Here is a 25296-nt window from a genome sequence, read left to right on the forward strand (position 1 = left end):
GCTTGTTTTGCCTCCGAGGTGCCTGCTCGGTCTCTCAACCTGTGCTGTAATGTCTTCACAGCTTGACGTTGAAGTGCCTCTCTCCCCTGTAATTGCGCCAAAGAAGGCCAGGCCCTCTGAGATGGGGTCAGATGAAGTAAGAGGGTCTTTCTTTCTTTATTGTGTGAAAAAAAATTACAGTTCAAAGGGGCCACCTTTGAATGTCACATGTTTTAAACACCTTCCATGTCTAATCACTGCCTTACTTAACTTCCTTCCCTATTTATGCTGAAACAAAATTTTGGGTAAGGCTTACACACAAGTCAGACACCTTTGTTCTGATGTTAACACTGAATTAACATGCTACTATGCTTTTGAGTTCCAATGACTGTCGTAGATCAGCTTGTCGATGTTCTTCAGTGATCTCCCAAGGTATCAGTTGGTGTTTCCAGGCAACTCTGACAAAGTCATGGGCAACTTGTCTTTAACTCACCTGCATGTGGATAAGCTGGCCAACACTTCTCACAAAAATGAGAAGAAAGAGCAAGTGTTCAAAAGAAAAGTCAGTTATTTATTTTAAAAACCAACAAACTAATGAAACCAAGGATCAGCTGACAAAAGTGAGCCTCCCACTCTTCAGCCACACACCTGTATTTAATATGCCTTTAATTAGGCAGGTGTGGCTCGTTACCGAATAACAATTAACCTGTATGGAATGGAATTGATCTGTGAGCTGAGTTTTGACAAGGTTGGAAATGGAAGGACAACAATCCTTAAACATTTACAACAAAATGACAATTTAACAAACAGTTCTGAGGGAAAAGTGAAAGTTGTCCTTCACTATATTGCAGACTTCTGACAGGACAGGTGACAGGACAATGAGTTTTGGGACCTGCTTGGCAGCTCCAGGATGTTTTTGCACAAACATTACACAGGACTGCTGAAAAATGACCGCAGTACCCAAGGAGACGAATGGTCCCAAACTTGAGATCAGGCGCATTGCGTGGCTGAGGTGACGTCCCCTCTCTGCAGGGTGGGAAGGCTGCCAGCATCTTGGCAGGCCTCAGTACACTAAAATAACCTGCCTGCAAAGTTCCCCAGACTCCCGAGTGAAACTGCTCTTTATTTGTCTCTGAAAAGCATATGTTGTTATGCGTTTTGTAGGAATTGGGTTTGCGTATTTGTAGCTATTTTGCCCAGCATTTATGGGTGTTTATCTGAGGAAACCACTTTGAAGTGCAGTTGTTGACACTGGGAGATGCAGACAGTGATAACAGATATCCCACTTTATTGCCTTCTTTTCCCTTTGTGTGCGTGTCTATGTGTGTGTGCATGTGCGTGCATGTGATGTGTGTGTGTTCGCGTGTATGCGTGCACCATATGTGTATGCGTATGGTGTGCGTGCGTGTGTGCGTGTGTGTGTGTGTGTGTAGGACTGGGAGTACCAGCGCAGCTCTGACTACCACTGGCAGGTGGAGTCTCGGCCGCTGGCCAGCGCGCTGCACCTGGAGCTCGTGGAGGCTCCGCCCAGCACGGAGGAGCCGTCCGGCCCCCTGTGGCTGGACCCCACCGCCCCGCTCTTCCCCCACGTCCCCGCCGTCTTCTTCGTGCTGCACCTGGTCTATGAGGAGCTCAAGCTGGACAACCTGATGAGGAGGGGAACCCGCTCACTGGTGGTGCTGCTGCAGCAGCTGGCCAGGTGAGCGGGACCAGGGTACCAGTGGGTCATGGGGTCCAGTCCCAGCCAGGGTGGATGATGCTTTCCTTCAGATGAGAGTATAGACCAAGGCCCTTATTAGCTGTGCCAAAGATTCCCTGGCATTTATCATAGAGCCTGGGGTTCCCGGTATCCTATCCTGTATGTGTCCTGTATATTCTCAGTAGTGCCATACCCCCTTCTCCTGCTGCGCTCTGAAACCTGTGAAAGCTGATATATAATTACAGGGTGCTGTTGTTTTTTAATATTATTATTGTTATTATTGTTGCATATGAGTCATGCTGATGATGACATGCACAATATTGCAGCTACACTGGAATTTAAACCAAAGCAGGAGGGCACTTGTAAAGAGTCCAAATAACCCAGACAGGTTCTGGACTTTTCTCTGTCACCAGCTTTCAGTAAGGGCACAGGTCACACGCTGTCAGAATAAGTCATTCTCTAACTGCTCTGTTTCGGTTGGGGCCCCAAGACCGTTCCAGCTGCCATAGTCATTGTGATAATTCGACTGATTGTTTTTTTTTTTTTTTTTGTTACCTGTCCCTGTTTTCATCATCAGTCAGAATAACGGTCCCTCTTCATGGTCTAAACCCCTCTCTTTTTCACACACCAAGACTGTCGTAGCGGGAAGTGAAACCAGCTGAAATGCAAAGCGAGAGGTCTTCAGAGATTTAGCGCCAGGCTGATCAGCAAATAGCAATGTCCACTCAGAGACACCCCTGAAGCCGCTGTGACTGAATCCCACCAACAGGAAGTCAAACAAACAAACACATCTGTTAAAACAACAATTTACAAAACCTGCCAAATGAGCCGCTGCTCAGCCAGGCCTAACACCTATTCAAATATGAATTGCCATAGTACAAATGCTGTTGAAGATTTTCATCAAACGGTGTCAAGCACTCATGCTGGCACAATAACAAATGTCAAGATGAGTTTAAGTGGTAAAATTGCGTGCGCTTCAGTGGCTTAGTCACCGCTGTGCTACAGGAATCATACCGGCCCTCTGTGGGCAGAAACGCACGACTTGCTGCAAACGCTCGGCCCTACTTTCTGGCCCTTCGTCCCACTCACTGTCGTCAGTTGATGTTTTTTGGCGCGGCGAATTCGATCAAAGCCGCTCTCTAAACGGGGGTGAGTTGGGAAGCATTCCCTCGCTGTCCTTTTGTCCTACTTAGACCCTCTGTGTGCTTCATTGTGTTGGGTTCAGTGCGTAGGCGTTTTATTTTAAGGTTAGATTCCAGTCAGCGGGTATTAAAAGTATTGATCAGATGCAGATTGGAAGTCGTCGGCTCGGAAGTCGTTAATCTGTGCGTTTGATCATCCTGTCTTCCTCGTTCCCTGGGCACTAATTGTTTTACTCTCTTTAATAGGGATCTGCAGCTTGAAGAATATGTTGACCTGTACTGGCGAGATTATCCCTCATTCATCAAAACGCTCAGGGAAGCCTGCGTGATTGACAAGGGTAAGTGTTGGGTCAATGAGGATGCCCTGGGAGCGCAGCGTAGGGGGTCTCCCCTGTGACTGCCTCTGTGCTCCTGGCAACCTGTTGTCTGGGGTTTTGTTTTTCGACCCTGTGTTTGAGGACAGATGATAAGTGCAGAACTACTCTGGGACTTTGTTGGGTCTTTGCACCTCCACCGGTGCCGGTGTCTTTGAAAAGTGTGTTGGCAAAATAAGCCACAGCAGCGTGTAATGTCCAGCTGTAAGTTGACCGTTGCCGTTGCATAACGGTAAAGCAGGAGGCAAAACTCTCATCTTGCTAAGGTTAAAAAGGGCAAGAGATGGTTTAACTGACTGGTCTGGGGGTGCCACCCCCTGCTACTCAGATGGAACAGATCTACCTGTAGTCACGGTGATGGGATGAGTGACAGGGTTCCCTCTCCTCTCGCAGCTCAGGTGGAGCACCTGTAGTCACGGTGATGGGATGAGTGACAGGTTTCTTTGCCCCTCCTCTCACAGCTCAGATGGAGCAGATGAACAGGCCCTCCTTCCTGAAGGCGGAGCCTCCCTGTGTCTTCAGGTGGTTCAGCAGCTGCCTGCGGGGACAGGAGGTGGCCCCCTTCCCGTACCTGCCCGGCATCTGCAAGAGGACCAAGCTGCTGGTGCTGGTAGGTGTCAGAGGGCTAGCCTCAGGCGTGGAGTGCTTCATCCTTTTCATCCCGTTTCATTCTTCAACAAGTCAGTCTTCATGACTGGCTGCATGTGGGTGGTTTTGTGCCACGGTCTTACTGAGCGGCTTGTCTCTGTATTTCAGTGATCCCCAGCTGCAGTTAATGACACGGCTTTCACATAAAAACTCAGAGCATCGCTCCAACCAGATGTCTTTGGCATCTAAGATGATAGTTTGCAGGGGAGGTGACATGTTTAATTGCAGTCACAGTAATCACTTTTTCATAACCATGTTTGTGATCATTGAAAATTAAAGAATTGAAAAAAAATGAAAGACAACAGCATATAATGTGATCGCTCAACTGTCATATTCACTTTTGTTGCATAATTTCCTGCTGAGCAGCATCGACCCTGGTCTGTGGCTGGCCAACCAGCCTTTACATTGCCTTAGTGCTGTTGTTTTGCTCTGTAGTTAGCTGACCCGCTTTAACACTGCCTTAGTGTTGTTGTTTGGTCTGTAGTTAGCTGACCCGCTTTAACACTGCCTTAGTGTTGTTGTTTGGTCTGTAGTTAGCTGACCCGCTTTAACACTGCTTTAGTGTTGTTGTTTGGTCTGTAGTTAGCTGACCCGCTTTAACACTGCTTTAGTGTTGTTGTTTGGTCTGTAGTTAGCTGACCCGCTTTAACACTGCTTTAGTGTTGTGGCTCAGTCAATCGCCGGTCAACCCAGTTCAACACTGGCTCTGTGTTGGGGTTTGGTCTGTAGTAGGATGACCCCCTTTAACACCGCCATATCGTTGCAGAATTTTTGCCTTCCATGATAATGCAGTATTCCTACATTAGTAAGTTTTGTGGGTGTTTTTGCTCTTGCCTTGTCTTGTAGTGGAAACAGATGGTTTATTCAGTGGTAGAGCAGGTACAGAGATGTTTAATTCAGACCTGATTAAGGTTCTCAGTGTGCATTGTAGCACCCCTGTAGGGGGCGACAAATCAAAGCGCTCCCAGTATGCCTCTTATTAGACATGTTCCCTCTCCTGACATAGGGCTTGGGGAGGGAACCTGGAGAAAGTATGTTAGAGACTGCTGATGCTGATCATGGCATTCAATTGTATTAAATTACACAGTATTTAATGCTCATAATGGTTTATGCTGTTTTTAACTGTAACTAGCTTATACTGTTGGTAACAGAGAGGATCATATGTGCTCTGCACTAACCTTGACCTTGACAGACTTATTTAGCCCAATCGTTATTACTTTTTTATATTTATAATACATCCCTGATTAAGCTTGTATTTGTGCCAAGTGATACATTTAGGAGTTCTTTTACTGCAGTTTGTTTTGGGAGACACTCAGTTGTGAAGGTTTATAACTCTTTTATATAGATCGTTCTTATGTTTGATTTCTCAGTAGCATCATGATAAACACTATACACAGCATCTTAAGCACAGCTATTTGGCTCGCAGAATTGCTGCAGTAAAGGTCACATTTTGTTTTATGTCAAGAAATCAAAATGCGTCTCCTTACTTGTCCTGTTCATTTTTTCACTTCCCTGAAAATGCAAGGGTACGTGGAAGAAGACACAGCCTTTGTATTTAACCAAGGCGACAGTGGTAGAATGCTTCATTAGATTGGGTTACTTTGGCATTCACATCTTTGTTAAATGCTGAGCGCTCGGAAGCCCCTCCAGAAAAATAAATACAATGCCCAGACTGTATGATTTTTGTAGAACTGGGGGACTGCTGCTGTGCCCTTGGGCGAGGTACTTAAATAACCCAGGTACACAACTGCTTCAGGAAACATCCAGCTGTATAAATGGATAAACTGTAAAAATTGTAACATATGTAAGTTGCTCTGGATATGAGCATTTACTATATGACAATAATGTAATGTAGGTTTTAGTGTCATCATTCCAAATGCCCATGGCACACATTTCAGGAAAGCAGAACAGCCTTTACATATTAATTCACTCAGGACATATCCAAACCCGCTCAACCCCGCGCTTGTGTTGTGGCCCCCGGTGCCTTCATCTGGGCGTGGCGTGCCGCGGCGTTCTGCACGTGCCTGTCGATTTTGTAACCGGCGTGCGGAGCAGGTAGCGGTGGGAGCTGCCAATCCGTCAGTCACCCCCCCGCTGCGTTTTATTTCTGTCCGAGCTGGAGGGTGAGTGCAGCCAATGAGAGCCGGGCTCTAATTAAGCCCTGGAAATGGCGCGCTGATTCACCGGGCGAGGAAGGGGGTCGATGAGCGCGCTCGGCAGCGTCTGCTCCGATCAGACGCGGCGACGTGACGCACATCTGCTTCCCTGTGACTGACAGCCCCGTCCCGCAGTTAACCACTTCAGTTCCTCCTGTTTGGAAAGGTGCGGGGACCCTGACTTCTACCCAGCCGGCTGACAGGAGCAAGGGTGATGAGGAGGAGGAGGAAAGCCCGACTCATCTCATTAGTCTGGGGCACGGCTCAAAGCCCGACTCATTTGGTTGTGTGAAAGGGCTCAAAGAGGAACTGGTGGAGTGGTAAAGAGCAAGACTTGAAGGTTGCAGGTTCAATTCTCCATTCAGATACTGCTGCTGTACCCATGGGCAAGGTACTTAATGTAGAATTGCCTCAGTAAAATGTCCATCTGTATGAATATCATGTATGCTAAATGATTGTAATGTAATGAAAAGTTCATCATGTTCATTTGTACATGAAAGGGCTCAAAAATCAACTCGCTTGATATGTGTGTGAAACAGCTCAAAACAAGACTTGTTTCATTCATGCGTGGAAGTGCTCAGAGCCCAATACCCATCTGATTTTTGAGTGAAACGGTCCAAAGCTCGACACATTGGATTTGAGTGTGAAAGGGTTCAAAGCCCATCTCATTAGATTTGTATGTGAGACGGCTCCAAGCCCACCTTGTTTGACTTGTGTGTGGAAAAAGCTTGAAGCCTGGCTCATCGTGTTCGAGGTGGCTCAAAGCCTGAATTGTTTGATGTGTGTGTGAAACCCCTCAGAGTCTGATACGGTTGAGGTGTGTGTACAGAGGGATCGGCATGCATCATTTCCATTGGAATTCCCCCTCTCAGCTTCAGACACATTTTGCCAACCCAAACCATGCTCCTGTGTCTGTGTTCAAAATGAAATGATAATGCAATCCAGTTGTTCTTGAATTCTACTCCTAGCTGAGCTAGCTAGCTCCATGTTGTAGTAAGACGGTAATGCTTATGCCTTACACTGTTGGAGGGAAGGATGCTGGTTGTGTTTCACTGTGTCCTCTAACACTGGCGTGGGTGTAAGTGAGGGATGGTCTGAGGTTTTTTTTCTTCTTTTTGTCATTGTTTTTGTCTCTGCTGTCCTCAGAGTAAATAAAGCACTCCTCTCCCACTGTGAACAATTAAGCCCCCGCCTCCACGGGGGGGGTGAGCCAATCGGGAGCCTGGTGTTGACGTGTTTGTTTGTCTCGCTGTCACTCTCCTTCTCCGCAGAGCTTCGCGCTCTACATCGTCGGCAACGAGGACGCCGTGTCCGGCGACGTGTCCAAGTACCTGTCGAAGGTCACCACAGGTAGGCCCTGCTGCAAGGCGGAACTCTATTAACACACTCAGCCATGGTGCCCAAGCGATTACGGGACCGCTGGAGGTCCCGCCCCTGCCTCGGGCGCAAAGTCACATCTTTGTCATCTGTTTGCGTCAGGACTGCTTCAGAGGACTTTCTGCTAACGCCAGTGTAGCATAGCGGTGAGGCACAGGGCTTATAACTGAAAGGTTGCTGGTTTGATTCCCTGGTGGGGCACTGCTGCTGTACCCTTGGGCAAGGTACTTAACCCAGAGTTTCCTCGGTAAATATCCAGCTTTATAAATGGATAACATGAAAATTGTCACCTGTGTAAGTCATGCTAGATAAGAGTATCTGCTAAATGCCAATAAAGGCCACTGTGGAGCACTGCTTTCATGCTTTAAAGTGGAACGTCTTGCTCTTAGTCTCACTTGTCTTAGGTTGTATGTAGAATGAAGAGTCTCAGACCCTTTGCACATGCTGCAGATTGGGAAGTTTATGCTTTTTCCAAAGTCCTGATGATACAGCGGACACGTGCTCTTTAGGGGCATTCTTGTTGCGCACTGTTGGAAATGTGAGGGGTTGATGGCCTCAAAAGAACCCACTTGAGGTTTTATCACATTCAGGGTTTTATTTTCCTCTCTGCTCCAGAGCCATTGTCGGGCGGAGACGGTGGCGTAGAAGTGTGGGTGTCGCCATGGTGATTTGGGCCTTGTAACATGAATTCTGAGGCCGTAACATGCTTGTTAGCCTCCCTCACTCACTGTATTGACCTATTTTGTGCTTCCTGTAATGGAAACCTACCTGATATTCCTCTGCAGGTCAGAAGAAGAATCTCAATGAGCATGCTCTGAGAAGGTAACTCTGCCTCGACATCTTTCAGAGACTCAGTGATCCTTGTTGAATAAACAATCTTAAAATGGCAAGAAAAGGGCATGCCGTCAAAACACCAATCAATTAAGGCTTGTATGTATTGGTATAAATATCTTATAAATACCACATGCTGCTATTCATGTTACTATGTCAGGTTACCCCTCATTCGACAGTAACATTGCGTGTATTGGTATGTCCTGAAAACATGGCTAGTGGTAACGTTATTTCATTGAATATTTCACTGAAGGGAACTGATAATATTCTATTTTATATTGCATGGGTGATTGCCGCGATATTTTACCTTAAATCATTTTTTGAAGGGGACATGTTGGCGGCTGTGATTGATATTGTTTGACGTCATGTTTCATAACATAAGTCCTTATTTTTAAACTCCATTTCTTGATATTGAAGCTGACATTTTTCCTGCAGACAAAGCAGCATCAAGCCCACTACACCATGCAGCAGCCTGGCGGAAAAGCTTGTGATCTGGCTCACATCTGCAGGTACAGATCCGCCAGACATCTCCTTATTAACCCTGAAAACAGCAGCCGGTAGGGCTCCACCAAGTGTCTTCTCATTAACCCTAAAACACCTGCATGTAGAGGTCCACCAAAAGTCTCCTGTTAAGCCAAACCCCCCCCCACTGTCACAGTAAACTATTGTGCTCTGTTTGACACAATGCAGGCCTTGTTTCCGCACATGCTAAAACACAGATGTCGACTGGATTAGAGTGAAGATTACACTAGGCTGTGCGCATGGTTTGTATGTGTAATTGTCATCACATCTAATTCCGCAGTTTAAAAGAGCCCATTTTTGACTAAGTCTACACTTAGACAGTATGTGGTGCTTGTTGATGTTTTGGTAGCTCGGTGGCAGTGGAATGCTGTCACAAGCGATTTCTTTGAAGAGCCTCAGTCCCTGCTAAATGTGGCCTGACACTGACTGCTTACATCGAGGCAGGGATTTTGCGTTTGGAAACTCTGATGTTCCTGTGTGCTCAGGATTCACGCTGAAAGACTTGGACTCGGTTCCCTTCGGCGTCGCTCTCCCGATACGGGATGCCATCTACCAGTGCCGCGAGCAGCCGTGCTCCGATTGGTCGGAAGACGTCTGCCTGTTGATTGGGCGTCAGGACCTCACCAAGCAAGCGCACAAAGTCACTTTGGCAAAAGGCAAATCGGTGAGTCAGTCAGTGTGTAACAATTCAAATGAAGATAGTCCATGCAGCTCTGTTATTTTACTTGGTTTTCTTCATCTGTGTGGTAGGTATTCCAAAGGCGGTTTTTGTTTTTTTTTTTTTTGGTAGAGGAAAGTATGCCATTTTCAGTCAAGCGGCGTAAATCTGTGAGTGTGTGCCGAGTGTGAGCACCGAAGGGCTAGTGAGATTTTCCTCCTCAGGTGCTGCAGAAAAGCCATAAGGTGGGCAGTGATGGCGAGCTGATCTGAAAGAGGCTCTCGTATCGGTGCAGGCCACTGTCAGGTCTCTTTACGAAGGCCGCACAGAGTGGCATTTCCAGAGTGCTGGGAGTTATTTCGCAAGCACGCCCGGCTACAGGCATGCTTGTTCTAAACTGGTGGAAAAGCGGAGGGTTGTGTATGGAAGCTGCAGCAATATAGGTCACTGTGTCCCATTTTATGCACTGGGTTGGGTTAAGAACGCTTCCCTCTCCCTGCTGGGAAGCACAAGCTTCAGGACTGTTCAGGAAACGAGCTGACTTTGTGCCGGTCGGGGCGCTCCTCTGTCTTGTTCTCATGTAAATTTCTGTAAACATCAAACGCAGAAGCAGCCGCCACGCTGCCGGCCTCTCCTCCCCGGTTTCCGTGTTAGAGCCCTGCGGGGCCGAGGCGGAAAAACTGCATTTTGCAGAGGAGTGTTATTTTTATTCCTGGAAAACCTTCATGAGAACACAGTGAATAAGAGGCCCCAGGCCTCGAATTACGTAAGGGAAAGCACAGCGATTATGCGGCATTATACGCCAGAAATAACCTAGTTGGAAAAGAATGGGGTTTTTTGTTGGTTTTGTTAGGGCAGGTTGGGGGGTCTGGGGGCTGGTGCACTGGTGGGGGTGGGGATGGGGGTGGGAGGGGATGAAAGCGGGGTGTGAAAGCCTCTGTGTCAGGTGGGCTCACCCGCGTCCGCGTGTGTTATTGGCCAGACGGTGAGCCCGGACTTATCGCTGGACTCGCCGGCGGCCTCGGAAGCGGAGGAGGATGAGGACGGCATGAACGACATGAACCACGAGGTGACGGGGCTGATCTGGAGTCAGGACCTGCGTGTGCAGGAGGCCCGCCGCCTGTTGCAGAGCTCCCGGCCCGTCCGCGTCAGCGTCCTGCACCTGCCTGAGGTCAGCGACCACGAGTACATCGAGGAGAAGGAGAACAAGTGAGTGGCCCTCAGACCGTCAGCGGAGACGGCGGGGAAAAATTCCCACAATCCTCACATAATCTCTCCCATACTCCTCCTACACCTGAATAGATTACAAGGCCTTATGCATAAACAGGGCAAGTGAATAACACACACACACACACACAGTAGAGAAGCTGGCCAATACTTACAATACTTAATAATTTACTTACAATAAACCAGCCCTAAAGAACAAAAGTTTTAAAACCAATAATTTATTTTAAAACCAAAGAAACCAGCCTATGCAAACCAGTAGCAGGGAAAAAGTGAGCCATCTTCTTGCTCTGCAGCCACACCTGTATTTAATGACCTTCAGTGAGCAAGGTGTGGCTCATTAACCAATCAGCTGGTTCCCTTACACATTGCCAACGTGTGCATACACCCACTGATTACATACATTACCCAATGATTAATACACAATTGACAATTAGCCCTTAGGGAGAGGTGGTGAAGGCTCTCCGTTGCGCGTGCACACACACGTGCACACACACACACATATGTTGGCTGCTTGAAAACACATTCCGAACAGCACACCTCATCACAGTGGGGAGGTAATTGTGTGAGTGTGGTGTGTTGGCCGGTGTTCCGTAAGCCTGAAGTTCATTCATTTAGCACTTTAGCACAAGGCTCCTTTTGACCAGCTCCGGAGTAGAGGTTGTGAAGTGGAAACCCCCACCTGATGTTTGTAGCATCCGATCCGTTCATTCATAAATTCAAAAGAATCGTGGAGCAGGGGTATGAGAAAGTGTGCTGTCGTGCTCATATCTGAGAGAGATATGATACACTGATATGACAGTGAAATAAAAGAAAAGAAAATGGTGGTAGATTGGCTTTTATTCTGTTTACATTATGGATTCTTGCTCAGGTTTAATCTGCCACATATACTGAATTTTACCTGAAAATACAACTTTCTCACTGTAATATACAACTTTTCAGTCCGTAATATAAAGTTCTGCTGCTTGAGCTACTTGTGCTACAGTGTCCTATTTGGTGCCATAAAATGCATTTTAAATATTCATTGCCTTAAGATTCCCCTTAAGAAGAAAGCCTCACACCCTAGACTCCGTTATAAAGAGTTGAGCTCAGTGTGCCATGAAGAGCTTTCTTTGGTCAAAAAACACTAAAAAAAGGATAATATTGTTAAAAGTGACAGTTTGAAAACTACAGCTTCTGACATTTTTGTGCCACTGTGAAGCCCATAGGCAGCTGCAGGTGAGTGAGTGTTGTAGGCCGTAGGCTGGCGGTCTCCCGAAGTTTTACGGTCTGTTCTCTGTGTGTTCCAGACTGCTGCAGCTCTGTCAGCGTACCATGGCCTTGCCGGTCGGCCGGGGCCTGTTCACCCTCTTCTCCTACCACCCGGTTCCTACAGAGCCCCTCCCAGTCCCCAAACTCAACCTGACGGGTACGTTTCCCGGGCCGCCAGCCGGTCCTGCAGTTCTACCTGCATTCTCACCTGTCTGTTTGCCTCCCCACGTTGGCTTCTGATGCCTGGTGATATGTTTGGACTGGAGGCATTCGCCCCCGTTTTAACTTTGACCTACTTACAATTAAACCGAAAAAACGGGACTGTAGACAGCTATCGAGCGTGAGCGTGAAACCTCAGAGAGGAGCACACAAGAATGCGTGTGCCAAGAAGGGTGGGTTCGGGCGGATTCATATCTGCGCCATCGCGAGAGCTTTTCTGTTATTTCTAGAAAACCAGAACAGTTGATCGCCCTTCCCTGTTTTCAAAATGAGAAAGGCTCGACTATAATTTGATTAGATCTATATTTATGTTTTTTTCTTTGGGTGTGTTTCTCTGGAGCCCCACAAGAAAGCCAGTCCCCATCAGCCACAGGTTCCGCATATAAAAGCTCCCTGCTGTAATTAGGACTGTTATTTTTGTGACTTGTTTTTTGTCACATTCCTCAGACTAAAGGGAGGCCGTGCAGCCTGCTGTCGCTAATGAAAGGGAAAGGCTCCTTTGTTCCGCTGAAAGACACCAGCGTGTTTGCTTGGTTCTCTACTTATGGTTTTGTTTTCCCTCTTTGCTGGTATAAGATACCATCTTTGATGCAAATAAAAGAAACAAAGACCTTTTTGATCCATACCACACAGATCCACACACCCCTGGCCAGAGTAAAAAAGATCACAGAGCCTTGGCCAACCTGAGTAAACCATCCATATCAAAACACAGGAGTGTCCTTCACTGTACACTGTGCCGTGCACAATTGTGGCCTGTGGCAGTTGAACCAGGGAGAGACTGTAATCACTGTTTATAATCTGCCAAGTCTCATCTTGCATACAGAGGTATTTAAATATTTTGCCGGTTTATTGGATTTGGGTGACATCATTCCAGGCCTGATGCCGGCTGCTAAGTTGGACGGGACAGGAGTTGTTTGTCATTGCGTCAGCATCATTCGATTTGAGGTCCCCCGTGACCGCGGCTTGGCAGACTCCATCCATCTGGAGACGGAGACGCCAACCGCAGGCAGACGGTGGAAAAATGAACAGACCGTAGGAAAGAACTGGAGGGAACAGAAACGTGTTGTTCGTTTATTTAATTATTTTCTCGCGCGCGAGAAACGCACGTCTTATTCGCGGAAAAGCCGAGGATGTTTCGCTTAAGGGGTAGTGCGGTCTCACTGTACTGTGTTGTATTGGAAATAGCATTGTTTCGCAGAAAATGAAACTTTTTTTTTTTTTTTTTTTTTTTTGGTAAGAGTAACGTTTGTACAGTTGCACAGAGAAAACTGATTCACCTTGTTGTATTCAGTGTGAGGGGCGGTTCCTCTGAATGCTGTGGGAGAGAGCGGTCTGCCCTCTGGTTACGACTCATCACCAAACCGCACCTCCTGGAGTGCTGGAGCTGTTTTGCACAGTATCACTCCTCCCCGCCCCCCCTCCTACCCCTCCCTAGTGTGCACACGGTCCATTTGATGTGGTTTGGGCGTTTTCATAGGTCGGGCCCCGCCCAGGAACACCATGGTGGACCTGAACAGCGGGAACATCGACGTGCCGCCCAATATGACCAGCTGGTCGAGCTTTCACAATGGGGTGGCGGCGGGGCTGAAGATCGCCCCCGCCTCCCAGGTGGACTCGGCCTGGATCGCCTACAACAAGCCCAAAAGCGCCGAGCTGGCCAACGAGTACGCTGGCTTCCTCATGGCACTGGGGCTCAACGGCCACCTCACCAAGCTGGCCACGCTCAACATTCACGACTACCTGACCAAGGTGAGCCCGGCCTCCAGCGGCGCCTGACAGGTGTACCGTCCTACCGCTGATTTACGCTCTGCCTAGGCTCGGCTCAGTTTCACCTGAGAGTGCTTCACTTATTCTCAGATGGGCCGAGTACTGTCACAATTAATGTTTCAACCCTAAAAAAATTCTAGCAGGTCAGATATCCTCCGAGCAGATTTCACAAGCAGAGGTATCAAAAGACGATGAGAACGGACCAGACCAGCAGTAGCAGACTTACAGGATGCAATATGGGTCAAATTGCTTCTAAATCTGAGTGGGAGTTTTGGAAACCTTGTTTTGGTGCCCTTGGTGACAAATATCCCGATTTCTCTATTTCCCTGGTAAGGGGGTAAAGTTTCAGGTCTAGAGTGTCAGATACGATCCGCTTGCCATCATCATGACATCAATGCATAACGTGTTCACAAAGGAACGCTTTAAGCTGAAAGCAGTTTAGTACAACAATACCAGGATCTTAACTGAACCCCACTCACTTAATTCCACTTCATAAACATAAGACGACAATCATAAAACAGCATATTGTGAGCACAGGAGTTGTCTTTGTTTGGACTTTCTGTATGCTTTGAGTCATTTTGCATAGTATGTTTAGTTGTCTAGCCTTGAATGCCTGGTAAATCCAAACAAAGATGGATACAGCACATTTTATGTTAAATGAGTATTAAATACGAAATGAGTGGTCCAGCAGCAGTGTGTGGTACAGATATTAGTCTCTTCAGCCCTCTGGGTTGGCATTCTCTCCGCTTATCTCTTAGTGCAGAAGCACCATAAGTAGCTTTTATTGTTGATAACGGACCGGTCTTTATTCTGTGAAAAAAGCCCGAACCATTCTCCTGAACAGGGTTAAATTGCGTTCACGTTTTTTGTTGTTTTTCTCCTTTTGCTGTTAAGGCTCTGCATTGGAGGTTTGCAGAATATCGCTCAGAGCGTTGCGCTCATCCTGTTATTTTTCTCAGATGAAAGCGGAGGAGGAAACTCGAATGCGAGCGGCAGTTTCACTTTGACATTTTCCATGTCCGTGACGCATGCTTAACCCTTTCATTTCCAGTTAGGCCTGTCTTTGATGTGCCGTGTGGTCACCGCCAATATCTGCCACATGTCTGTGTTCAAGAGAGGTAGCGGTAATTTACTACTACTCACTTTCTCTTTTTCAATCTGTCAGATGTTCGGGAGCGGTATTTCGTTTTTCAGAGAGATCAACCGGTCGTCTTCAGATTTACAAAGCTTTGTTCATACGCAAAAAAAAAAAAAAGTCGTTCTTTTGAGAAGCAGTTGCGTCCCATATAGCAATCTCAATGGAAATGTTATTACATCCGTTATTGCATTATTGATGTAGGTCATAGTACTCACTGTACGGTGAGCAGAGCGGTGTGTATATAACTGAAAGGAAGTGAGAGGTATTGCCCTTATGAATCAGATCAGGCAGTCTAAAAAAAAAAAAACAATCCGGTAGATAGAAGTGTGAGAACCTGTGCTGGCGGACCGCGGCAGTCGTGTGATGGCCCACGTCGTGGCGCCTCATGGTCAGGCCTACGCAGCGAGCCGAGCCTTTTTCCGGGTCATCGGGACACCATCTGCGTGCTGGAGGTGAAGGCGTGACCCGTGGAGCCCCCCAGAAGGTTGTTCGCTGCAGAATGAGATCCCCCAACAGCTTATCGCAATGAACAAAATCAGACAGTGGGCATACAGTTAGTCGGGAAGAGATCTTTTTAATTGGATGTTTTAATATAAAGGAGGAGTTAGAGGAAGACGAGGTTCCTCATTTAAGAGTTAAAATTAAGTAAATTTGACTGAGGGGAAACTAAGTCAGACTAATTTGAATGGGAAGGTGGAGCCAAAACAGCAAGAGAACCAGAGCTCTGGAAAGCAAGCTGGCGATGGTCAGAGCTAATATGTGACACCCATCGAAATTGGGGGTGTAACGTCGCTTTCCCCCATTGATCTAATGCGGCCGAATCGTGAGGAGAGTGTAGCGCGCCTCGCTCCATTAGCTGAGGGACTGAGAGGGCTACGGCAGTCTCCGGCCCACCCACTCTAATTGCTGCCTCTGCAGTCGGAGCCCCGAGATGAACAGCACATCGCTGAGCTGCTGGAAATGAGAGAGCCGAACAGCGGCGTGTCCAAACCTGTGAAGTTAATTTACCTGCTCCCTCTGCCCCTGCGTCAGAAGCAGCTTCAGACAGCGGCTAAATGGGCTCTGGGGAAACGTCTCCTTGCTCTGTGTGTGGTGGAGGGCACCATTCATTTGGGCTACAGCATTGCGCTGTAGCATTGATTGAAGGGGCTAAATAATGTATTTGTGCTGTATATTTTATGTACCCACGGCTGAAATCCCCCCCAACTGTTTGTTATTTTCCCTTTATGTGTCGCAATGGGAGCTGCTTTTTTGGGACGAGTTTCTCATCGTAGCATTTGAAATGGGGAATAAGTACTTTTTGCTGGGGCATGACTTTAGGAATGTTAGGTGACCTTATGTGCCCCCTCTCGCAGGGTCACGAGATGACAAGCATCGGCCTGTTGCTGGGCGTGTCTGCGGCGAAACTGGGCACCATGGACATGTCAATCACCCGTCTGCTGAGCATCCACATCCCCGCCCTGCTCCCGCCCACCTCCACCGAGCTCGACGTGCCCCATAACGTGCAGGTGGCCGCCGTGGTGGGCATCGGCCTGGTGTACCAGGCCACCGGGCACCGGCACAATGCCGAGGTCCTCCTGGCAGAGATCGGTCAGTCCACCCGCAACGGCAGCAGCCTTCCAGAATACAGAATACAGAGAGGAGACACCTAAATATCAGCTTCAGAAATAACAGCATTAGTATGCAGTCAGAATACAGAGAGAGTGCCTGAATCTGCTTCAGAAGTAACAGTATTACTGAATACAGGATGCATAGAGGAATCATGTGAATCTGCTTCAGAAATAACAGCATTAGTATGCAGTCAGAATACAGAGAGAGTGCCTGAATCTGCTTCAGAAATAACAGCATTACTGTGTAGTTAAAATACAGAGAGAGTGCCTGAGTCTGCTTCAGAAATAACAGCATTAGTATGCAGTCAGAATACAGAGAGAGTGCCTGAATCTGCTTCAGAAATAACAATATAACTGCACAGTCGCAATACAGAGAGTGCCTGAATCTGCTATGGAAATAACAGTTTTACAGTGCAGTTTCCTAAATGAATGAGCGTGTAGTCATCTGCACCTGTCTGCCGAGCAGCCATGAGGCGTAGTTTTGATGGTCTGTGCGGTGTACTGCAGGGCTGAATCAGGGTGCTCTGCACTGCTAGTCATTGCCGTTGCTGAAGGTGTCTGAGTTTCACAAGTGACTGCATCACTGTACATTTTGAAAGTGAATGAGCTGGTAGTCACCGGCACGTGTGCGTGCTGGTGTGGCCGCTGAGGCCAGGGCTGTGCTTCTGATTCTCAGTCTGCTGGTCCCTGGCTGCAGGTCGACCGCCAGGGCCGGAGATGGAGTACTGCACTGACAGGGAGTCCTATTCGCTGGCTGCCGGCCTGGCTCTGGGGATGGTGTGTCTGGGGGTAAGTGCGGAAGAAGCTGGACCTCGGGCTTTCCAAACAGACCATCTCTGAACAAACATGAGCTCCACAGTAAATGTGCAGATTCATTTTTTAATTCGTGATAGTACTCTTCACACTGCGAATGGAAAAGCTGTACTAGTCCCCGTCACGTGTTCAACTTCCTCCTTTTGAACACTTTTGACACACATTTTCATAGCTAGATGTGCATGAATGCAGTCACTCTGAGAGAGTTTTAGAATTTACATGAACAGCTGGATCAGTTCAGTTGACAAGGAAGGCCGCGCATTTTGGTGTGTCAGATATTTAAATATTTTGTGGCTCCACAGACCACATAACCAAATCATCCTAGCTGTCTGTGAGAAGCTGCAGTTGAGTGTAAATAATAAATGACTCATTTACAGAGAGGCCTGTATGTGCTTATGCTGCCAGGCAAGGAACTTGGTAACAGCAGTCTATGCAGGTTTCATCTGAGAGAATGAAATCTATGTTTTTTGCCCCCCCCCCTTCAGGGGTGAAGAGATAGGGGGTAACTGAATTTGGAATTAATAGAAACACGCCTTCCTGGTGGTGATCTCAATTTCCTGTGGAGTTCAGCTTTTATTACAGTGCAGCAGACCCAAATGCATAAGTGCATAAGCACAAGGCCATCCTTTAATGAGGTGCGAACCAGGCCATCCAAGCCTGAGAAACAGAGCTTTAATGGGTTAAATGGGAGGATGTTCAGTGAAGGCCAAGCCTTTATAAAAGATAATAGCCGTTTCATGTGGGAGTTTTTTTTTTTTTTGGAACAATTTTATTTGATCTTGTCTTCGGCCCTTGAAACAATAGACAATAACAATAATGGACAATGAAAATACGGTGGACAATGAGAGAAACTACTGTGTGTTCACAATCTAAGATTGCATTATTTATGTCTACACTCACATGGCGTACGCACAGAGATAAATCAGATACTTCACACTTACGTATATACTTATATACTATACCACACGTGCAGTCAATCAAAGGCAAAAGAGAATAACAAATATTAAACTAAAACCTAAATAATAAACCAAAAAAGAAAAAAAAACTACATCATGCCCAATATTGTACACACATAGACATAAACGCATACCCTTATGCATGTAAATGTGCATGCAAATAAACATAAATGTGTCTAGGATGCAGGAGTTTTCTGTTCATCTGTAAAGGAGGCTTTGAGCTTTTGAGCAGCTGAAACGGAGAGGGGGGTTCTCCATTCGGAGCTGCTCCTGGAGCATCGGGCGATGCCGGTCCGCTTTTCCTGTGTGGAGCGTGAGGGCGTTGATGCAGCCGCTCCCAAACTCACCTTGTCTTGTCATTCTCCAGCACGGCAGCAACCTGATCGGCATGTCGGACCTCAACGTGCCGGAACAGCTGTACCAGTACATGGTGGGGGGGCATCGCCGCGCCCACGCCGGTATCAACCGCGAGAAACACAAGTCCCCCAGCTACCAGATAAAGGTACACCTTTCACACACTTCACATAACATATCAAAACACAAGACTGTAAAGGTTTAGAGCAGGCCAGTCAGCCCATACTAGACTACATTTTGCCTGTACTCTGGAATGTGACCAGCTCTGTTCTCAAGCCTGGTCTTAGACACTTTTAAGTCTCTCTGCCTGTGCTGAGTTTCTTGAGCTATTCCATGCCATTAAGAAGTCTCTGAGTATATTTTTTAATATATATACACACACACACACACACACATATATATACTTGCCAGTCTCAGTGGGGAAGTTTAGCTGTCATTTATTTTCTGAACTACATGCTTGAATCTCCTTTAGGTTATTTTCTTATAAGACAGGAAATTGTTTTTGTGTGCATATGTGTCACAGGAGGGCGATACCATCAACGTTGATGTCACCTGTCCAGGCGCAACCCTTGCCCTTGCAATGATCTACCTGAAAACCAACAACAGGTAGGCTGTGGAAATGGGGCTTAAATCCCCTTTCCCTTCCCCCTGAGTCCGGTTGTGAGAGTCTGCACAACTTAATAATTTTGGGAAATGTTTATTGGCCCAATTATATAAGCATGGGGGGAAATCGTAATGGAACACACAAGAGAGCAGTGTGATTCATTTAATTTCTTTTAAAGGACTTTCAACTTTGAATGTCTTTTTTTTTCTGACATATTCATCATCGGCCGAGTAGATGAAATCTCTTTTTTTCCTGTTGTAATGTGTTCTTCCCTCTCAACTATGGTTTGAGGGGCACTACTGAGGAGTGGTTACTATAGCCAGAATTACGTGTATTGATTAGTTCTTTGATTTGTGCAGACGAACATTTCACTCACATGAAGATGTTTTGCGCACACACAGAGTCTCCTCCAGAGGTATTCCCATCTGCCCAGCCCTGGCTTTAATTACCTTTCCCATCCGCCGCACGCCGATGTCCACCTGGTTCCCTTGTGTCATTTTGCTCTGCAGCTGTCACAGTGACGGCTTCCCTCTCTCTGTCTTAGCTGAGACACCTCTTGTCCCGCTCTCACAGATCTATCGCTGATTGGCTGCGGGCTCCAGACACCATGTTCCTATTAGACTTCATTAAACCTGAGTTCCTGCTCTTGAGGGTGAGTTAAGAGGCAGCATTCTCCGGGCCGCCGCGGAGACGCGTTTGAGTGTGGTGTGCTCTTTCAAACAGCTGCGCTGCGCCGTGCCGCCGCCTCGCTACCCCTGTCCCTCTCTGCCCCCCAGACCCTGGCACGATGCCTCATCATGTGGGAAGAGATCCTGCCCAATGCTGATTGGATCAACAGCAATGTGCCCCAGGTGAGGTTACCTGAGGACGCAGGAGGTCTCTCAAACCTTCAGTTCGTGTCTGAGAGTGAGCTTCCCAGTGACTGTGACTGAAGGTCGCGACAGCGGCATTGTGGGGAAACCTGTTATGCCATACCAGTGGTCTATGAATGAGCGTCACAGATACTCAATTATGACTCGGTATTCTTTCAGCATATTCACCATTCCTCTCATCCTCTGTTTAGAATGTTTGACTTGGCGATAAGAGGTTCTCGTGATGTATACTTTGTTTTTCTAGCTATAGATGTTGCTTTTAGACCACACACCTTTAAGAATGTTCATAACAAGCCAGCACATCGGAACACTTGTGGCATCAATAATGGCAGGCAGATTTAACTGTTCAACCGATCAGAAAGCAGGGGGGTGTCACTTAGGGACCCCCGCAGCTTCTGTGTGAAGTGAGAGCTCCTTGAGAAGTTCTGAAAGGAGTTCATACTTTGCCTAGCTCATGGAGAGAATTTTGTCAAAGTGGTGGTTGATGTGTTGTACCCCCTGTAAAGGCTAAGTTTATTATAACCGAAAAGTAGTTTACTGCAAACATCTCTACTCTGCCCAGTGCAGAGTATAATGGCAATATTGCCCAGTATGATCTGTACCAAGAACATAATGGGATGTTGGAACAGCACAGACTAATTGCACCTACACTAAATAGCAGATACCCTTTTCCTCTGACCTCAGTGGTGTGATTCAGGCTTTTAAATTGGTCTTTGCTGACCTGTCCATTTCCCCCTTTACTTCTCGTCTGAAACCATTTCATCGTTAATGAATGAAATCACAGCTAATGAGGAAACGAGTTTCAGTTTTCTCAATTAGCCTCTAAACAAGATGTCAGGGTAAACTAATACTGAATTTTCATGTTTCCTGAGTACAAATTGTGAATAAATAGTTGTAATAAACCACAGTCACAGACCTGTGTGACATATCTATTTATCTCTGTCTCTAGAGGGAGAAACATGTGGATGTAGATACAGATGAATGTACTTACACTGTTTTTTTTGTTTTTATCAGATCATCCAAGAAAACATTGTTTTCCAGGAAGAAGTCCCAGTGTCTGAGGATTTAAATATGGAAACCCTGGCGTGAGTTTGCAGCTTGCATAAAATTTTTGTGAGCCATTATGTGTAACATTCTGCGTAACTCTAGGTTATGAGGAGTAAGGAATCTTAACGTCCTGAATAAGTCTTAGCATTAAGGAGTCTAACATTCCGCGGAAGTCCAGGTTATAAGCAGCGAGGAGTATAACCTCTTGGTTGTACAGGTTATGGTTATTGTATGCGTAGGGTCTCCTCATTCAGAAGACTGCAGGTTTTCTCAGTATCCCTGCTCATTCATGTTCACGCTGTGCATTCTGCTCCACAGCCAAGCCCATGACTACATCATAGCTGGAGCCTGCCTGGCCGTGGGCTTCCGCTTCGCCGGCTCTGCCAATTCAGACGCCTTCGACTGTCTGGTGAGAGAACCGGGGTGCCGCTCAGCGCTCTTTAACACCCCTTTAACACCCCACCGTGTCCTCACTTTGGCACCTTTTTTTTTCCTACAGTACAAGTTTGCAAGGACCTTCATGCAGTGCTTGACGGCCACAACAGCCACAGTGGTGAGTTACTGTCCGTCCCTGCTTGAGTTACTGTCCTACCCCAGCTGAATATCCTTTTCTTTTCAACACAGTCTTATTAGTCCAGCACCATTGCCTCATGGGCCAGATTCGTGTCATAAACAGCTTTGGCAGGATTGGGTTTGATCATCTGTTTGGCTATCACTTCCCGGAGATGGAGCCGTTACGCACTGTTAATTCAATAACAGTTCTGCTGACAGGCACACCGGCACCAGATAAGACTGTTCTGGTTGTTAGATTTGGCTCAGTGCACTTGTTAACCCCTTATTTCAGAGTGACTTGCAGAGGTACCTCATCGTGAACAAGTGTAACAGCATCTGAATCACTCTACAGCCATGCAGCAGTGTAGTGTCGTCGTAGGGAGCGGAGTCAACCAAAAGGTTGCTGGTTCAATTCCCTGCTGGGGCACTGCTGTTGCACCCTTGGGCAAGGTGGTTATCCCACAAGTGCCTCTGTAAATATCTAGCTGTGGAAATGGATAACATCAAACCTGTAACCTATGTAAGTTGCTGTGGATAAGAGTGTCTTCTAAAATGACAATAATGTAATAACGTACAGCCAAGGTCTACAGGAGTTTACATTCAGTGTGTAGGTGCTGGACTCGACTTTTCCAGCCTGATCCTGCCACCACAGGAGAAAAACAGTGGGAATTTAAAGCCTTTTGAGAACGCTTTTCCTGTGCTGGGGTGTCCTGACTGCATGATTGTGTTTGGGCCCCCCCCCCCCGCCCCCCCCCAAGACGGGCCCCTACAACCTGCAGACGTGTCTGAGCATGGTGCTGCTGGCCGTCTCCATGGTGATGGCGGGGTCGGGAAACCTGCGCGTACTGCAGCTCTGCCGCTTCCTGCACAAGAGGACCAGCGGGGAGATGAACTACGGCTTCCACATGGCCCACCACATGGCCCTGGGCCTGCTCTTCCTGGGAGGGGGCAGGTGAGCTGTTCCACTGTTAATACTCTACATACTGTTCTCCCTTAATACTCTCTGTGCTGTTCCACTGTTAATACTCTACATACTGTTCTCTCTTAATACTCTCTGTGCTGTTCCAGTGTTGATACATTATATACAGACTTAATACTCTATTTACTCTTCTCTGTGGATAGCCTCTGTGCTTTTCCAAAGTTAATACTCTGTAGGCTGTTATCTGTCCACATCCTCTGTGATTTCTGAACACCCTTTGTTCCCACTAAATAGTCTCTGCTCCCTCTGAATATTTTCTGTCCCAAATCTGTCCCTTAATTATCCCATCCTGCTTTAGTCTGACTCTCCTGGACATGAACATGAATCCACTTCCTGCTCAGTTCTCCAGCCTACTCCCCATAGTGCCTGGTTTCCCTCGAATGTTACTTGTTGCTTAACAGTTGTTGCGCAGAAAAATGTAAACTGCCCCCAAGGTGGTGTTTGTGTGGATGGACCCTTTATCCTGTGAGCAGACACTCGCCACAGTTCGGCGATGTCATATTTCATAACTGGTGACTGCAGTCCCAGATGGCCTCCCAGGGCGGGACATGAGTCTGGTGTTGCCAGCCGTACATGGGGCTGTTCCCGCTCCCTCAGACGCATTCCTGAGCGAGGAGGGAGTCTAATGAGGACCAGACTCTAGCTGGGCTCCCTCTCTCTGTTCTCCGCCACACCTCCCCTGCTGCGGGGGCGGGGGGGTCCAGCTCGGCGGTCCCATCTGTGGAGACTCTGCCGGAAAGAGCCCACTCACTCCTCAGAGCCGTCCCATCATAAGCCCTCACCGCCCGAGTGTCCCGTGGAAGGAATTCGGTGCAGCAGGAAACAGATGTCAGCCGTGTTGTACACCAGCCGCTTGTTGACTCTTATTTGTTTCCAGAAACATCTGTGCAGTGAAGTCATGCAATTCCCTCTGAAAAACGCCCCCTCCAGTGCTTTCAAACCAGCAGCCTGCTTTGCATGTGGACAAGTCCGAAGCCTTGTAATGTTGCACAGACACCTGACAAGCACCATATAGTTTGAGTGTATGTGTGTGTCTGCGTCTCTGTGCTTCTCTCTCTGTCTTTCTGTGTGTGTGTGTGTGTGTGTGTGTGTGTGTGTGTGTGTGAGAGAGTCTGTGTTTGTGTGTGTGTGTGTGTGTGTCTGTGTGTCTGTGTGGGGTGTAAACGGTGCTCGTAGAATAAACTCTTTCTACTGCTGCCTGCAAACTAAACAAGTCCCAGTAAGAGGGAGTTCTTTTCCAGGAACAAAGTCCTCTGCATTGTTGCTATGGGGATTGTTGGCGTGGCAGCTGGTGACTGGGATGCAGCCACTTGCTCTGGCATTTACAAGTCAGGGTGAAGCAGGCTTTACCTGCTCTGGCCCTGACTGCCACTCTCTCAGCCTGGACTCTGAAAAGCAAGCCTGCTGAAGCACGCTCTTATGTGTCACAACTGCTTTTGAACAAGGCTTTATGAGTAGCGATGATGTCGGCCACTAGTGTTAGCTGTTTGCTCTGTGCAACGTCTGATTCAGTTATGTGAGCTACTGTTTTAAAAGCTGACTGTAGTCAGGACGACTTGTCTGCGTAGCACTGTCAGGGAAACGGTGAATGTCCCCCTCCAACAGGCTAGCTGAAAACTGGACAGTCTTGCCCAATAAAAGGTAGCGTAGATCAAACCAAACTTCACTGGTCTTGCATCTGGTTGTGACTTCAAAGCTTTGATGCTATCATAAGAGATCAAGCGGGCTCTGCTTTGAATAAGTTCCCTTTCTTTGTCGCACTTGGCTTTGATTCCTCAGTAAGGTGGCCACATTAATGTGAGGTACATTGTGTAAAAAAATCCTGCTGATGTGCTGTTTTGGTGTCCCACAGGTACACCCTCAGTACCTCGAACTCGGCCATCGCTGCCCTCCTCTGTGCCCTCTACCCCCATTTCCCTGCTCACAGCACCGACAACAGGTAGGCCCGCTCAGAGATCTAGGAAACCACATCAAACTTTCTGCTTACTGTCAGTTATCTTGAGTTTCTTTTGATGTGTGGTGTCAGTGTAAATGTGTATATTGTGCAAGACAGTTCCAGATATTCGCATGCAAGGTGAATTCCTGAAAAGTCAATACAGTTCTTTTGTTTGTGCACTCATTTTCATTAATTCGCTCTTTTTCTTCATTGTGAAGACATGATGATTTATCTCTCGAAGAGGACAGTTTGTTAGAATAAATTCTGGATAAATACCTCCACAGGTGTCATTTGAGTTAACACTGTTCTTCACAGATTTGTGTGTTTGTTGGTGACTGGCTGGTCCTCAGTGGGTGGAGACATGGAATGCGTGTTTCTTTATCATGAAAGAGTGAATGAATGGCTAAGTTACCAGCTTTTTGTACAGCAGCTTTCCTTCCATCTAAGGAATTCAAAGCCTTTTACAGTGAGGAGGGGGGAGGAGAGCGTGACCCACCTCCGCACCCCTCAGTGTATAACTAGAGGGGTGTGGTTACGGATAGTTTCAGCCAGTTAAAGTGAAACGAATGGTTAGCTATTTATAGAGGC

At 47.2% G+C, this 25296-nt stretch overlaps 1 protein-coding gene across 1 annotated transcript in view; it reads left to right on the top strand.

The window, feature by feature from the left end:
• anapc1 (anaphase promoting complex subunit 1) overlaps nt 1–25296 on the top strand; it is a 47375-nt gene that overhangs the window by 14028 nt on the left and 8051 nt on the right. The window contains exons 18-39 of the mRNA XM_036547048.1: nt 62–136; nt 1413–1678; nt 3067–3158; nt 3656–3804; nt 7270–7348; nt 8161–8197; nt 8642–8715; nt 9214–9392; nt 10369–10595; nt 11900–12018; nt 13558–13829; nt 16341–16575; nt 17293–17384; nt 18732–18866; nt 19242–19324; nt 19896–19974; nt 20099–20173; nt 21209–21279; nt 21560–21650; nt 21741–21794; nt 22552–22745; nt 24625–24711. Of these exons, the coding sequence (XP_036402941.1) occupies nt 62–136; nt 1413–1678; nt 3067–3158; nt 3656–3804; nt 7270–7348; nt 8161–8197; nt 8642–8715; nt 9214–9392; nt 10369–10595; nt 11900–12018; nt 13558–13829; nt 16341–16575; nt 17293–17384; nt 18732–18866; nt 19242–19324; nt 19896–19974; nt 20099–20173; nt 21209–21279; nt 21560–21650; nt 21741–21794; nt 22552–22745; nt 24625–24711 (2765 nt within the window). The remainder of the gene's footprint in view (nt 1–61; nt 137–1412; nt 1679–3066; nt 3159–3655; nt 3805–7269; nt 7349–8160; nt 8198–8641; nt 8716–9213; nt 9393–10368; nt 10596–11899; nt 12019–13557; nt 13830–16340; nt 16576–17292; nt 17385–18731; nt 18867–19241; nt 19325–19895; nt 19975–20098; nt 20174–21208; nt 21280–21559; nt 21651–21740; nt 21795–22551; nt 22746–24624; nt 24712–25296) is intronic.

This window comes from Megalops cyprinoides, chromosome 15 (assembly GCF_013368585.1).
Source record: "Megalops cyprinoides isolate fMegCyp1 chromosome 15, fMegCyp1.pri, whole genome shotgun sequence".
NCBI lineage: Eukaryota > Metazoa > Chordata > Actinopteri > Elopiformes > Megalopidae > Megalops > Megalops cyprinoides.